Genomic DNA, 17171 nt, shown 5'->3' on the forward strand with positions numbered 1-17171 from the left:
TTAAGTAAAAAACAAATTTTTGAGGGTTCATTTTGTGAATGTATGAGATGGACTAGGGAGAGCCCAGGCTCTCCAGTGAGCATTCAGGACCCACTACCCATTCTCCCCAGGTTTTCTTCTCAGAATTTCACCTCTCACGCCTATCACTCTCACGCATATCACTCCTTCTGTTCTAGGCAAGCCTGCTTTCTGTTACCTGTATCTGCAGTGTGTCCTCAACCTGTGTGCCTGAAGAGGATATGATGGAACTTAAGATGTTCCTCCACGTCCTCTCTTCTTACTTCTCCCCTGTAGACCTGATTTATAAATACTTAGAGTTTTTCAGACTATGATTTTACTCTGTCACTTAACACAGAATAGTTGATAGTCTGTTATTTTGCTTCTGTTATGAATTGCTCGTAAGGATTTTATCTACTATACTGGAGTGTAAACTCTTAGGAAATAGGGATCATTCTTCCTCTTTCCTTTGTATTCCATAAAGTATGTTGCTATGTGCTTAATAAGAGGCACTGTGTGCAGAGCACACTTACTCGGTGTTCATCAATTGGAGGCCTTAGAATGTAATAGAAAGTCATTCTGGACCTGGCAAAGGTGTGATGGGGGCATAGTAATTAAATACCAGATTGTTGGTTCATTAGGAGGAAGCAGGACTGGTGGTGGGACTTCTGTTAAAAAGGAACTGAATATACCTTTTGAGAGGTCACTAGGACCTGAACTAAAATACTGATTATAGCTTTAGAGGGAAAAAAGTTGTTGTTAGGTTCAAGGGCCTTTGAGTTGTAGGCTACTTGTTTGCCTATTATAGTTATTTTCTTACTCTCAGTGTAAATAGCAATATTAGCAGTGGAATCAAAGTTCACAGCATAAGTCTTAGCCCTTCTGTCCTTGTGGGTAAGCCATGCAATTTGCAATTCAAGGCCAGTTCCAAGCAAATAAGGGGCTCTGATTTGGAAATTGAACATTGAAACTTTCCTAGTACATCTTGATTCAAACACTAGCTATAAAATATTTTGTCTTAAGTTTTTTATGTCCAATGGAATGCAGAAAGAAATGATTACTTTGATAGCTAATCTTTGGGGACTGAAATTGTAATGGAACTCTCCTGTACTTATCTCTCAGCCATTCTCTAGAGGTTTTCCTCAGAGACCAGTACTTTGACAGTATGTGTCCTGAATATTGATGAGATATTTTTTCCTCCCCAGACAACACTACAAACTGATGAAGTTAAAAATGTGCCTTGTGGAACAAGGTAAGCTTTCTTCCTGCTTACCAAGTTCACTTTCATTTAGTTCTGATGGAGTTTCTTTTCACAAAGCTATGATCACATCTGTTAAATCGACATGATAATAATCCAGGGAAATTTCTCAGGTCTAAGACCTTTGAGCAAAGACCTGTTGCCAATAAGGAGCTTTCCTTCTTAGGAGCCATTGGGTGCTATTAGGAGAAGGGAATAGTGAATTATAGAGCCAGCAGACTTAACTTCATTTATCAGGACTGCCATAGCATGCTTTATTGACTTTTATTTTCAGTAGACTTTATTTTTTAGGTTCATGACTGAATTAAGCAGAAAGCACAGAGAGTTCCCATATGCCCCTTGCTCCTATACTTACTTGCCTTACTGACTTTTCTAAGCTTAGTTTCCTCATTTGTAAAAATCAGGTAATAAGGCCTGCCTTGAAGAATTCCTATAAGGATTAGAACTAATGTATATAAAGTGCTTAATTCAGCACTTGATCTAGGGTAGGTGCTCAGTAAAAGACAGTTAAAATGAAAAATCAGCTGACCTGCTTGTCATATGTAGTACTTACTGAATGCTGTTTAGTTTAGAGTTTGTTCATAAGTCTAGAAAAAGGCCTGAGAATTTGCATTTCTGGCATATTCTGGCAAGTTCTCAGGAGATGGTAATACTGCTAGTCTGAGGAGAGGACCTCACTGAAATTGCCCTAAAAGAGGTTCATAGAGACAGGCAAGTAAAACCCAAATTATTTCCAGAGTATAATTAGTATATTGAATTGTATCAAAAGAACAGTGTGAAATTCAAACTATTTTTTTAAGTATCCCAATTATAAATAACTAGAATGTTGTGTCTTTAAAATCAGCGGAAGGAGAGAAATGCCTTTGAAAAGGAGAAAACCCCCCTTTGTTTTAAGTTAACATATATGTTTATCAAGTTCTTCATAGGCCTATCTGTGACTCTCTTTTATGGATTCTCTTTAGAGATGACTCAAAATTAGCTGGTGAGATTCTGGATAAATTTTATTTTCATCTTCATACTGTCTTATATTTCTCATTGCTTTTAGTAAGCCTATATTGCCCTTTTTTAATCAGAAAAAAAGGTCATTGTAAACTGGTAGAAGGCTTAATTGTTCAGTCTCAAAAAGCTCATCTTTAAATTGCAGTTCAATTTGAAGGTCTGTGTTGGTAGGCCATGAAGTGTGGGAAGCTATGGATTACCAAGACACGTCTTTCTGGAGTGTCAGTTTTACTTGAAGGTTAAGGGGAAATTTCTTTTGTTCATATTGTTTATATTAGAATAAAGACAGATTAAAAAGTAGATTAAAACTCTTGATCAATCATTAAGATAAAGCAGGAATCCAAGAGTTTCAGCCTGTCATTGGTCTCCATATCTCTTGGGGAATTTTTTTTACTTTGTTCCTTGATGGAAAAGTTTGAGAAGTATGCCCCCTAAATGTTGACTTCAGGTAATCAGGACAAAGCGCTAAGTTGCTCTTGGCTATAGGTTTAGTATTCTTGTGAGCTGACTTGATCACAACAGTTACAGAGGTGAGCTTTTAGTTATGAGAAATGCCAGCTAAGTATGTGTAGTGTTACCTGAGTAGTGATTATTGGGGTCATTTTTTTAGCAATATATATTTCTTTAGATTTCACTTCTGAATTTCTATTTGTGGGATATGTTTGGCAATGTGGGATTAATCTGAGATTATAATAGGTTTGTATTTGGCTCACATGTTTTCTATTTCTTGTTTTCAGTGGTGGGGTCATGATCTATATTGACCGAATAGAAGTTGTTAATATGTTGGCTCCTTTTGCAGGTACAGTTCCTATCTATTCTATTGTTTTTATAGTTATAATTAGTTTATATGTAACTGAGAGGTTTTCTAAGGAGAGGAATAATGTTAAATTTTTATAACCTCATTCATTTCTGATAAATTAAAAAGAATTATCACTGGAATGTTTTCCATTTCTAGGGAGTGGGGGCAGAAGTAGGTCACAAATTTTAGATAGAGTTGACTTTCTAAAATTTTCTCTGAACTGAATGTTCTAAGAAGGTAGATAATTGAGTATTTCTAGAAAGGGAAAGAGTATTTTTTTTCAGTCACACTGAGAGGTAATTACCTTATTTGCTGGCAATTCCTGTACCCTATGACTTGTGACCATAGAAAACTTTTCCAGTTGAGATGTGCTATAACTTGCAAAGCAGTCAAATTGGAAAACACTTTCTTGGTAAAAGATGAAAACCCACAGTTCAAATCAAAAACTTAATTATAAGTTTTAAAGGAAGATCTGCCCTTTTTTTAATCTTTAATTTTTTTCCACACTTTTTTTTTTATGATTTATTTATTTATACAAGCACTGGGTACAGTCAGAAGCGTGGGAGGGTGAGAGAATTCACAAGAGCCAGAGCGGGGAACAGAACAGGCAAACCAACGAAATACACTGCTGAGGGGAGCAGTGGGCATGACAGGAGAGGTCTGTGCGCCATGTGGGACCCCCTCCGGGGACCGGGGATCAAACCGGCACTGCAGAGGCTGCAGGCAGCTTCGCAACCCAGCGTTCAACCACTGAGCCGCCAGGGGAGGCCCCTGCACACATTTTTTATGGGGCAAAAAGCATAAAACTATGGAATTTACCTTCTTAACCATTTTTAAGTTTTCAGCTTAGTGGTTTTAAATACATTTACATTGTTGTAAAACCATCACCAATATTCATCTCCATGACTCTTTTTTCTTAGAACTCTATACCCATTAAAAATAACTTCTTATTCCCAACCCCCCGCCAATACCTGGCAGCTGCCAATCTGCTTTCAGTCTCTTGTGATTCTGAATACTTCTGTTACCTGATATAAGCATCTTTCTATGATTAGCTTAATTTACTTAGCATATAGTAGTCCTAAGATGTATTTATGGCATATGTTAGAATTTTCTTTCCTTTTTTTTTAAAAAGATTTATTTATTTATTTTATGCAAGAACTGGGGTACAGGCCAGATGCGCGGGAGGGTGAGAGGATTCACCAGAGACAACGGGGAACAGAACAGGTAGACTGACAAAATACACTGCTGTGAGGGGAGCAGCGGGTGAGGCAGGAGAGGTCTGCTGCGCCATGTGGGACCCTCGCCAGCCGGCTGGGATCGAACCGGCGCTGCAGAGGCTGTGGACAGCTTCACAGTGCAGCGCTCAACCACCTGCACCATCAGGGGAGGCCCTAGAATTTTCTTTTTAAGTCTGAATAATATTCCATTGTGTGTGTTTGTACATATATGTATGTATGTATGATTTATTTATTTGTTTGTTTATCCATTCAGATAATACTGGGTTTGCAATACTTATGGGCAAACTTTGAATTCCATACTAAGGGAAGTATCATTATGTTGAAGGGAATAAAGAACTATCAGCATTTTCCATTTTGTTTAGCCAGTAATCCACCACTTGTGCTCCTTCCATGTCCTAGTAATGCTGTTATGAACATGGGTCTTCATGAGATCCTACTTTGAGTGGAAAGAAAGATCTGCCATTTTATCTTTATTATTAAAATTGTCATGGTTAGCATGTACAGGATACTTTGTTTGGCAAGAGGAATTTAAAAAAGGTAAAGTTAGGGCCTTTGTCCTTAGGGATTTTTTTTTATTTTACTTGAGAAGACATGATACAATCTAGAAAATAAAGTACATATATGTAAGGGCAGGACTGACCACTAAGCAGGTTTTCTAGGATCCCATGCAGACCGGGTAAAGGAGGAATCGGAGTCCTCAGTGGTTTTGCAGGTTTTTATTGGGGTTCACCAGGCATACGGCAGGCACGGGTGCTGAGGGGCTGGGAGGCTGGCAGTCCTCCCAGCCTTCCCAGCCCCCAGCTTATCTTCACTCTATCTGGGCTCTCCGGTCTTCTCTCTGCTTCTATCTCAGCTTCTGCTGTTCCTTTCTTGGCTTCTTCTTTTGGCTTCTGCTGGCGTCCCTGTGGCGCCGCCCTTAAAAGCACAGTCTCAGCCCAGGTGAATCCCATCTACCTATGCCCACACCCTATTCCAGGTGCCCGCCATCAAGCATGCATTCAGGACCGCAAGGATCCATCATCTATCCTGATGGCGGGAGGGCAGAAAAGCCTGACATTTTCTTTACCCTACAGTCCACCCCCTCAGGGTTTTCTGCCATATAGTCTTCATATATACAATTTTCTTAGCAAACATAAACAATGCAGCCATGGCCCACAAAAGCAAATACATCACAATATAACAACAAAATACAAAGGAACACAAGTAAGTCCAGGCAGGGCCCCAACCTAGTGCAAAAGACAATTATTGGTACCAGCGGATGAGCCACCAAATCTGCTGCCAAAGGCACTGCTTATACAAGGGAGGGGAATCACTGACGGCATCTACTGTAACACGCCAGGAGCCGTCAGGCTTCCTGACCTTCTCTGGCTGTAGTCTCAGCTACAAGCCACACGCCGCATCCACCCCCAGGATGCATTCACTCTGGGATTGGCGATTCTATTCTGTTGGGGTAATCGCCAACCCTCAGGGTTTCTGTCTGCAGTCGCTCCAACATTCGGCCTTCATAGCCACCAATGCGACTCGCAGACCTCTGCACTCAGGCCAACCCACTGCACAAGCACATGGATTGGGGATCCAAACTGTACATTTGGCTTGGGCTCCACCTAAGCCACGTTCCCCACCCGTCCCCCAAGGGCAGGTTCCTCAGCTCTTCACCTTCACTCAACAACGAGCAGGGTATCACCCACAGGTGATTTTACGAGACTCACTGGCTTTCAGCATACTCAGGCTGCTTAACAGCCACTCAGGGCTTCTCAACTTAGCATCAGCACCAGCTTTTGCCTTCTCAGTTGGCTTTTCTCCTCCGCCTAGCTGCTGGTCATACACAGACTGCTTTTGGCCATCAAGGCCCACTGGCCACCCCCAGATTCCCAAAAGACATAACCTGCCAAGGTCCTCCACCTTCTGGCGGGATTGTCAGTCCAATCCATCAGTCCAAGTCCATTAGGCCAAATTCGTTGGCCTCTCCCTGAATCAGCACTGGCGAGCTCCGAATTGTGGTCCTCTCTTCGCCGATGATTCTTGCTGCCTCGGGGGTCCTTGGCTGGTCCTCTCGGGCAACTCCTCCACACGAGGTCTCATCCTGCAGCTCCTGGACCTCATCCATCTCCTGTGCTGCCATGACGCCTCCAGCGTCGTTACAGGGAAACAGTTTGTTACTCCTTAGTCTCTCCAGGTCTTCAGAGGGCTCCATACCCATCTGCATGGATCATCCTGCCAACTACGCCAATTGTAAGGGCAGAACTGACCCCTGAGCAGGTTTTCTAGGATCCCATGCAGACCGGGTAAAGGAGGAATCGGAGTCCTCAGTGGTTTTGCAGGTTTTTATTGGGGTTCACCGGGCATATGGCAGGCAGGGGTGCTGGGAGGCTGGCAGTCCTCCCAGCCCCCAGCTTATCTTCACTCTATATGGGCTCTCCAGTGTTCTCTCTGTTTCTCTCTTGGCTTCTGCTGCTCCTTTCTCAGCTTCTTCTTTTAGCTTCTGGTGGCGTCCCTGTGACGCCGGCCTTAAAAAGCACAGTCTCAGCCCAGGTGAATCCCATCTACCTATGTCCAAACCCTATTCCAGGTGCCCGCCATCAGGCATGCATTCAGGACCGCAAGGATCCATCATCTATCCTGATGGCGGGAGGGCAGAAAAGCCTGACATTTTCTTTACCCTACAATATATATGTATATATGTATGAATGTAAGGGCATGCTAAAATTCAGCATGGTATAGGCACAATTAGCCAAAGGATTTCAGAGCACAAAGCAGGAGTTTTATTGTCAAGTAGATTTGAGGTTAAATTTTCAGTGATTGTTTTCCTTGTTTCCCTGGTCACAAATTAGTGGGATGGGTTATGCCTAGAAAAATAGAAGAGGAGTGACTGCTTGTTTTCTTACCAGAGAGGAATAGAAAACTATTGGATAACCAGTTTATTTGCAAATCACCAAACAAATGAGTCAGCAAGTATTTAGTGATGGCCTACCTTGTTTGTGATCTGCAGTCCAGTTGTGTCTTCACAGGAAAATCAGTGGAGCAAATCCTTGGGTCTAAAGGGAGAAAGCAGCACATTTAATACATAGAGCACAGGTTCTACCTGGTCTAACAGGTGCCTTTTGGCATATTTGTAAAATACTCTTTTTCTTTGTTTCCTTATTTGCAAAATTAGGAGACAGTTTGTAAGAATTAAGTGCTAATGTATGTAAATTGCCTAACATAAAGCCTTTGGCCTTTTTTTTTTTGTTAACCACCTTTAAAAACTACCTTTTTGAAAGTGATCTTATGCACCTGCTTCCTTACTTTATTCCCACTCTTCCTCAGTTACCTTTTAGCTAAACTTTTGCTTATAGTGATTGGCTTACCCTTGCCCTGACTTTGTTCCCTATGCCTTGCTTATTCATCTTCACACTACTGCCACAGTGCAAATCTGATTGTATCATGCCATTGCTGGAAAACTTTGTTAGTTTCTTATACTTTCCTAAGAGTGGACTTTGAACCTTGCCCATTAGTATTGCAAATACAGTAGTATCTGGAAAACTGAGAACAAGGAACACATCGAAGTTTGTGAGTTGTGTTTCATGTTTTTACTATTTTATTGACACTTTCCCTCAGGTATATATCACTGACTTTTACTTGGGCTGAATTAGAAGATGCTGGGCTAGTGTTGTGTAAAGCAAACGTGAATTATACTCTAAACAGTTACAGTGCAGTAAACTCTAAACTTTTCTTCAGTGTTTGATATTGTGAGGAACTACACTGCAGATTATGACAAGACCTTAATCTTCAATAAAATCCACCATGAACTGAACCAGTTTTGCAGTGCCCACACACTTCAAGAAGTTTACATTGAATTGTTTGGTAAGTGTTTTGTTTTAAACATTTGACTAACCAATGGAAATCTTGACCAACTTGTTTATGGATGCTGTAGTGATGTTAGTAAACACTGTGTTATTTGAGCATTCTTCTGAATTTACAATAAAGCAGTTGCCTTTAAAATATTCTTTAAGATTTCATATATTTAAATTAAGAAAGTATACAGGTAAGCTATTTTAAGGATTATAACCATCTTTTAAAATGTATAACATGATTTGGTAATGATTGCCAAAACTTCCTTACAAATTATAAGGTTTTTTTACTATGATAACTTACTGAAAATTACCTTTATTGCTATTTTAATAGATTATTTGGAAAATTTAGAAGTTTCTGTCGTGAGGCATCCCAAGACTCACCCCTATATTCACTAGGAGGACCAACAGGACTCAGTATAGTCATACTCACAGCTAAGATGTATACACAAGAGGATACAAAGCAAACTCAGCAAAAGGAAAAGGTACATAGGTGAAGTTTGGCAAAAGCCAAGCATAAGCTTCCTAGAATCTTCTCCCAGTGGGAGTCACAATTGTGACAACACCTGTGAAAGTTTTATAGTAGGGAAACTCATTAGAAACTCAGGGACGAGAGTTTTCATTGGGTGCTGATCGTGGAGACACCCTCTGCCTAGTATAAAGCCAGACTCCTAAAGGGAAGCAGCTATTCAGCATAAACCACATTGTATAAACAGTTAAGGCACAGTGAGTCATTCCTAATCAGTTCTGGGGATAGTGGAAACCCTCTTAAAATCCAACCTTCCAGGTAACAGCCTTTCCAAGGATAGCAGTTGTGAGCTTTCTTGTGCACAAGTTATTTTCATTTGTAATAGCGAAAACTGTAACCCTGTATGGGGTTCTTGGTGTTGGTTACTCACTTCTCCCTCCTAGAATTCTTAGTGAACTTCTATAGAGATAGTTAATCCATTTAGAAATCAACCAGATGATTCCTGTTTAATGATTGACAACTACTAGGCTGTTGTATGAGGAAACTTATCTGTCCTGATTTGTCACATTAGCAGTCATTTTAATAATGTGAAAGTGCTATTGAGGTAAATAAAAAATGTATGCATTCCAAAGCCAAGTGAGGAGATTATTGCTATTGTCCATTTTTGTTTGCTTCAAAGACATTCCTGTGAGCTTTTTTCTCCTTTTACATCCAAAATAATAGACTAAAGCCCATGGAAATGAAATTTAGTTATTTGGGAGGTTGGGTAAAGATTGATGGTGGGATTTTTTCTTTTAAGAATCAGGGCATATTAGGTAAAAGTGTTGAATTTAGATATTAGAGATCTAGATTCATCACTTATTAGATAAACTTAAACTTGCTGCTTGTCATCTTTCTTCCTAAATTTCTTTGTTAGATAATTCTTCACTTTCTTGCATACAAAAAGAAAACTAAATACATATAAAATATATATAAATATGTCTCTCTCCTCAGATATATGTGAGGTGGTTTAAACTATAAAAGAATAGAACTGTGAAAACATTTAGGTCTAGTAATGATTAGTTTTGTTCCAGTGTTAATGCACTGTATAAAAATTAAACATTGAGTATCATGAGAGCTGTTGTTCTTGGCTTCAAAAACAGATCAAATAGATGAAAACCTGAAGCAAGCTCTGCAGAAAGATTTAAACGTCATGGCCCCAGGCCTCACTATACAGGTAAGTCCTTTCCTAGGGAGGTTCTTGGGGATTTTGAGAACTTTGAATTCAATAGTCCTTTCATTGAACTGTTTATTCAGCAATTATTTAATGGCGGTGCTGGGGTGATTTATGTGATTCCTTTCTAAGTCTGACTTTAGTTCTCTGCCAAAATAAAGTTCTCTTGCAGTTTAGCATGGGTGGCATTTTCTTAAACTCTTGGAAAGAGATGCACATCAGCTGAGGCTTTTACAAGGAATGGAAGTCCATACTGTCTATGTGTGAGGCATTCTTAAGCTACGGTAATGGTTATAAATCAGTGTAAGGGTGATCCTTGCCCTCACTGGGATTTAGAGAAAGGATTTCATGTATTGAATTGAACAATAATTCTAGACAGTATAGATGTCTCAAAGTAGTAATTAACAGATGAAGTGAGTGTGGTTAAGAGTTTAGGAGAATACATCTCCAGAGAGTCTGCCAGGAGACAACTGATTGAGTTGGAATTTTAGGTGGATCTGGAAGAATTTTTAGGATTTTATATGGGGGATAGGAGTAAAGAAAGTATTTCCAGTGGATGAGAGGATGGCTTGAGAAAAGGCAAGGTAGCAGATAGCAGATGAACTTGGTGGTGGTAGTGATGATGGTGGTACTGGGAGATAGAATAGTGGGAGACTATGTGCTTTTTTTGGCAGGGGGGAGGTCAGTTTATTTTCAAACTAGATTGAAATCCATTAATGGGTTCTAAAATCAATTTCCATGGGTTGCAACCAGCATTTTACATAAAATGGAGTTAAATAAGAAAGGAAACCAGCTTATGGCATGTAGTAAGTTTTAAGTATTACTCCGTGAAACTTTTTTCTTTGAATTAAGAGTGTGGGGTAGGTGTTTATATGTGTTATCAATATAAAATGCGTTTTTTTACTGTGGTCATGTTCAGTGACATTTGGAAGCCTAACTCTGGCTCTGGATTACCTGAGAAATGGTAGTGTGATTCGCTAGTGTCCTCTCTCAAAGTTAATAGATCAGTTGATTGTGATGAACATTACTATAGCCAAAGATGCAGCTGCTTTGGTGTCATGTGTCTCAGGTTTTGCACTCCTCCTGTGAGTGTGCATTCATTGTGAGTGACCATACTTGATCTCATACAAGACTGGAAAGATGGCAAGTTTTCCCAGTAGTGATTGATGCTGTACCGTTATCTCTCACTGATAGCCTGGGAGTGAGCTGCCAGAGTTAAGGGATCATTTGAAATGTCCATCCTCTTGGACATTTGTAAAATCTCAGTTTTCCATTTAGTTGTGGTTGGAGTAACTTTAAAGATAGTGAATGTAAATGTCACAGATTCTTATATATTGTTACTTGGAGGCCATCTTAACAGCCGCCTAGAATTCCTTGCTTTATATTACCTAACCATTTCCCTGTTTCCTTTAATTTTAGTGAACAGCAGTGTAGTGAACATTCCTCACACATCTTGTATGTGTGAATTATCTTCCAAGAGGCTGTAAAATTCCACATTTTTACCAACACTATATGTGAAGAGTTGTTTTCCCACAAACTTATCAGTATTTGAAGCAATCAGACATACTGCTATTTGCCCAGTGTATAGGCTATGTTATATCTCTCTTCGATTGTATTTCCTTAGTGAAGGAGATTATCTTTTAATATTTTTATTGGCCATTTGTACTCTTGTCAATTACCTATTCATTTTCTTTCTTCATTTTAACTGTTGGATTGTTTTCTTTTTTCTTACTGATTTATAATAGTACTTTATACCGAATATTTTTATAATCACACATTATGTATATTGCAAAAAAATTAGATATTAGGAAGATGAGTAACAGTGAAATTCATGGAAAGATAACAAAGTTTGTTGTGTGTTTCTAGACTCAGTGTAGAGGATCGTATGTTTAGGGGTATAAATAATGAGAAACTAAAGCAGAATCACAACATACATGTTTTTCACAAGCTGAATATATGAGCATCTTTCCAAGTCAAAGATAAAGATTTGCTGTATCATCTCATTTAATGGTTTTATTGAACTAACCTCTGTAGTTTCTAAATTTTCACTGTTACATGTAAATTGCAATGACCAAGCTTATGCAGCCTTTAAAATCCTTCCCTTAGGATAAATTCTTAAATGTTGGGTTGATGAGTCAAGGTGTGTGTGTGTATATATATATATATATATATATATATATATATATATATATACACATACATACATACTTACTTTTGGGGGCTTTTTGATGCATGCCAAATTGCTTTTCGGAAAATTTTAGCTTATACTCAGCATTGGCAGTATTGGTGAGCTATAGTTTTGTACACACGTGTGATTGTACTCAAATAGTTAGCAGATGCATGCATGTTCTTTTAATCCTTTTGGAGAAAATCAAGATTTTATGTTAGTTATTGAGATTGAATGTCCTCCTGTATTTATTGGCCATTTGTATTTTATATGTGAATTGTTTTGGGGTTTTTGCTAACTTTTTAGTTGTTCATCTGTTTTTATCATTTTTTAACAAGTATGTTATTGCACCTCTTTTTTTTTAATGCTTAGGAAACATTTTCTGCTAGTTTTTTCTTTGTCATTTAACTGTTTCTTTCCCCTGACAATTAGTTTGTAAGTTTTCAACTCTTACACAGTAGTTTCAGTATTTTTTTCTTTATAGTATTTAGCTGTACTAGCATGCTTTATGAACCTTTTACCAATATAGGAATGTAAATAAAATTAGAAATTACAAGTTTTTCTATCCTTACACAGTTGTAATTTTAAATTTAAATCTTTAGTTCATCTGAATCTGTTTTAATATCAGTTGTGAGGTAGGGTTTCCATTCCCTCCCCTCCCAATTCAGTAGCAACAGTTGTTACTGATTATTTATACTCTGGTCTTTCCCTCCCTCACCCCATATATTACTGAGATGTATGCTTTGTATTGTTTTACCTATATTTTCTTCTATATATTTTATGGTTTGGGGTGTTATAATAATTGTTGAGCCTTTGGTCTTTTCTGTCCAATCTACTTCTCCTGTTTTTTCTCCTGTTTTTTTCCTTCCTGTCAATAAATGGTGTCTCTTCCACTCAGGCTAATCTAAAACAATGAGAGGGCATCTTTGACAATCCTTTACCCATAACATCTAATCAGTTCCCATATCCTGATTTTACTACCAGATTCCATTTAAAACTATTTACACCTCTGTCTTCATTACCACCTCTTAAAGCCAAGCTATAATTTCTTGCCTGCCTTTTGCAGTCGTCTCCTGTTTTATTTCCCCACTTTCACTTTCACTCTTGCCCACATCTTTTTCTGAATAACAGCAAGAAGGATCTTTTTTCCCCCACTTTTTTTTTAAATGAGGTAACACCTTACAGATACATTTGAGTGTATATTTGTATATGCACGTCAATGCCATTTTCCTCCTACTTTTCCAGGAGAAAATAAGTGAAATTTTGATGTTTTTCATTCTTACGCATGCTTTTACACTTTTAGTATAGTATACGTCCATCTTGTTTTGCACATTTGAAAACAACTAAATCATATCACACAGCACATATCACTTGGCTATTTTTTTGATATGTAATAAACATATATACCTTATATTAATTCATTTTAACAGACATATACTACACATACACCACAATTTATCCATTCGTCTAATAGACATGCATTCCAGGTTTATAAAATTTAAAATAATACTGCAATGAACTTTCTGTACTTGTCTCCTTGTATATAATACACCAAGAATTCCTATAGACTGTAATACCCAGAGACTGAGTTAGTATGTAAGCATCTTCAGCTAAATAAGATTTATTCAATGTTAGATTATTTCACTGTCACCAGCAAAGATTAGAGCCCATTGCTCCAAACTCAGCAACATGTAAAGAATCAGACTTTTTAGTTTTGTTTTCATTTTCAGATGGCCGTCAACTGGTTATCTCAATTTTATTTTAATGTGCAGTTCTTTGATTACTAGTGAGATTAAGCCATTAAATTGGTTACCATTTTCCAGAGATTGGAAAAAATCTAGAGTTAATTTTAAATATCTATTAGGGATGAGGAAGTCATCCTGTTTTCAAGAGTTTACAGTGTAGCGAAAATCTAAGAATAATAGAAGAAAATATTTTTCTCTTCCCCTTGCTACCTCCTACTTTTTTGCAAACTGATTCTATAAACTATTTCTGGGGAGAAAAGTCAGTTTCCACTTTTAATTTGAAGAACATTCCCCTTCATGCATAAAAGAAAAATGCCGTCATTATCTATTGGATATCCAGGACTTACAGGATCCAAGAGTTCCAGGTTGGGAAATAAGTGAAACTAAGATGTAGTTAATATCCTGAAATTATATCTCTTTATGGTCCTGCTAGTCTTTAGCCATTCTTATTGAGAGTATCCAAATCCAAGCCCACTTGATTTTTAGAGGGGTCTGTAGCAAACTTCTGGGTGGGAACACAAGGACCTGAAGACCCAGACCTGCCTTCCCCAAGGGATTCTATCTTTATGCAACCTCCACCAAAGTGGAGAGTGAGCAAGAAGGATCTTTTAAATTTACCCAGATTTGCAATTCCTATCAAGGTTTCAATGGCATTCAGTGGCAAAGAAAAAGAACAAACATTGCTTGAAATTGTGTGAAACCACAAAAGACTCTGAATAACCAAAGCAGTCTTGACAAAAAAGTATGGGGATATCACACTCCTAGACTTTAAACTATACTACAAATCTACAATAATCAAAATAGTATGGTATCAGAATAAAAATAGATATACAGCTCCATGGTATAGAATTGAGAGACCAGAAATAAACCCACAGTTGTGTGAACAGTTATTTTATGACAAAGGAACTAAGTAATCCAATGGAGAAGGGAAAGTCTCTTTAACAAATGGCATTGGGAAAACAGGACAGCCACATGCAATAGAAACGAGGCTGCTGTCTTACACCATATACAAAAATTAACTCAAAATGAATTAAAGGCTTGCATATAAGACTTGAAACGATTTCAAAATTCTTAGAAAACTTTGGCAAAATATTGCATTACGTAGGCTTTAGGAATGTCTTTGGGAACTTCAACACCAAAGGAAACAAAAGCAAAAATAAACAAATAGGATAAATAAAATTAAAAAGCTTCTGGAATAAACTATCATTAAAACAAAAAGATACTCTACGGAAAGAGAGAAAATAATTTGCCTGTCATACATTTGGCAAGGGACTAATCCTAAATCTACAAAGAACTCATACAGCTCAACAGAGAGAAAACAAAAAATTTAATCAAAAAATGGGCAGAGGGCCTCCCCTGATGGCGCAGCGGTTAGTGCTGAGTTGCAAGGCTGCCTGCAGCCTCTGCAGCGCCGGTTCGATCCCCGGCCACCGGTGAGGATCCCACCAAAAAAAAAGGGGGGGGGGGCAGAAAAGCTAAACAGACATTTCTCCAAAGAAGACATACATGTCCATCAGGCTCATGAAGGAATGTTCATCATCACTTATCAGGGAAACGCAAATCAAAACTATGAAATACCATATCACACCTATGAAAATAGCTCATATCAAAAAGACCAGAAACAGCAAATCTTGACAAGCATATGAAGAAAAAGGAGCCCTCTTACATAGTTGATGGGAATGTAGATGGATCTAGCCCCTATGGCAAAGTATGAAGGTTTCCCAAACTTAATTAAAAACAGAGCTACTGCATGACCCAGCAATTTCACTCTTAAGTTTCTATTCACAGAATGTAAAGATACTAATTTGAAGGGATATATACACTCCTTCTGTTCATTACAATACCATTTATTGTTTTTTTTTTCCATAGCCAAGTTACAGAAACAACCTAAGTGCCCAATGATAGATGAGTAGATTAGGAAGATGTGGCATATATATATATATATATATATATATATATATATATATATATACAATGAAATACTACTCAGACATTAAAAAAAAGATGAAATCTTGTCAGTTATGAAAAATGGATGGAACTGAATGGGACTATGCTTGGCAAATAGAAGGAGAAAGACAAATATTGGATGTGAAATACAGAGAAGCGAAACAACAAATCCTAGAAATCTGACGGTAGTATTGAGACTGATCTTTTAAAGAAGATCCTTTACCCTGAAGGAGTTTACTGAATTTAGTGCCTCAGTGGGTAATTTTTCCCATAGCCAGCCTCCTTTTTTTTTTTTTTTTTTTTTAAGAAAACAAGAAGCAGCTTGTCTTTGATTTTTGCTGTGGTGACACAAATAGTAGATTTTCTAGTGGGATCTCCATATGTTCGATAGACAGCTATGTCATAGTTGTCTTAGTTTCTTTTGAGGTCTTCTATAGAATTAGTTTCAAATTTTCTTTTTCAAATGTACTTTGGCTTTTTTACTTTTATTTTTTAGGCTGTGCGTGTAACAAAACCCAAAATCCCAGAAGCCATAAGAAGAAATTTTGAGTTAATGTGAGTAATCTGCATGGGATCTCAATATTTTTATTTAGGGTTGTGTACATATTAATATACCAGGTTAGAGGAAATTTATGTGTGAGATACCACACTCTAAGGTGGGGTATATGTCTAGTCTCTTTATTTCTATTCTAGTGATATTGCCTATTCTTGTGTCTTAATTCCCACTAGACTCTTAGCAGTTTTCTCTTTACATGTGAACATCTCAGGAGCAGTTGCAGTGGCTAAGGATACAGTTGCTGTGGGACTGTTGCTGGTAGCCATATGGGCTAGCGTTTAGATGTGAATAGTACCTTAAATTAAATATTAATAGAGGTGAGAGAGAGTCCTAGCTGTTAAGGTTGAAGAGAGTACCTGTATTTTATTACTGTTTTATAATAGCAAGAGTTAGACACCCATCATTGGTAAAAAGTTGGGATTTCTATTGTATGTGATTGTGTTTCTAAAATTACTAGATCTGGATCTTCTAATTTGCCTGTGGGAAAGCCTTGCCTGAGTTGACTCCTGGTAGTCTTCTCTTTTAGGTGTGCAGGGCTGACTGGGAAGAACTTGCTTGCATAACATTAGTTTCTAAGTTTTAGAGTATCCCTTCAGGAGAATATGTATTGTGATTTATTTTTATTTTTGGTATTTTCACATGTTATTAGCTACAGCATAGACCCTAGTGCTTCCTCATTCCCTCCCCTCCAGCCCCTCCCCCGCACCATGCCCCTGTCATCATTGCCTGGGCCCTCTGGAACTCCTGCTGGATCTGAGCATGGGTCTTCATCTGTTCTGACTGTTGCTTACGGTCTCAAAACTGGGATTCGTATCTTAATTTCAGCTGTGAAAAGTCCAGCGCCTCCGTGGCCCAAACACCCCCCCCCCCCGCCCCCAGGTCCTGTTTGACCAGCATGGGACCCAGAAGTTTAAAAACCATGTCGGAGCCCTCCAGCAGGAATGGTTCCTTTT

At 38.2% G+C, this 17171-nt stretch overlaps 1 protein-coding gene across 1 annotated transcript in view; it reads left to right on the forward strand.

Moving 5' to 3' along the window:
- ERLIN1 (ER lipid raft associated 1) overlaps window positions 1–17171 on the forward strand; it is a 34784-nt gene that overhangs the window by 4440 nt on the left and 13173 nt on the right. The window contains exons 3-7 of the mRNA XM_084244589.1: window positions 1203–1249; window positions 2992–3053; window positions 8009–8134; window positions 9733–9806; window positions 16159–16217. Of these exons, the coding sequence (XP_084100715.1) occupies window positions 1203–1249; window positions 2992–3053; window positions 8009–8134; window positions 9733–9806; window positions 16159–16217 (368 nt within the window). The remainder of the gene's footprint in view (window positions 1–1202; window positions 1250–2991; window positions 3054–8008; window positions 8135–9732; window positions 9807–16158; window positions 16218–17171) is intronic.

The sequence above is a fragment of the Talpa europaea genome (assembly GCF_964194135.1).
Source record: "Talpa europaea genome assembly, chromosome: 10".
NCBI classification, from domain to species: domain Eukaryota; kingdom Metazoa; phylum Chordata; class Mammalia; order Eulipotyphla; family Talpidae; genus Talpa; species Talpa europaea.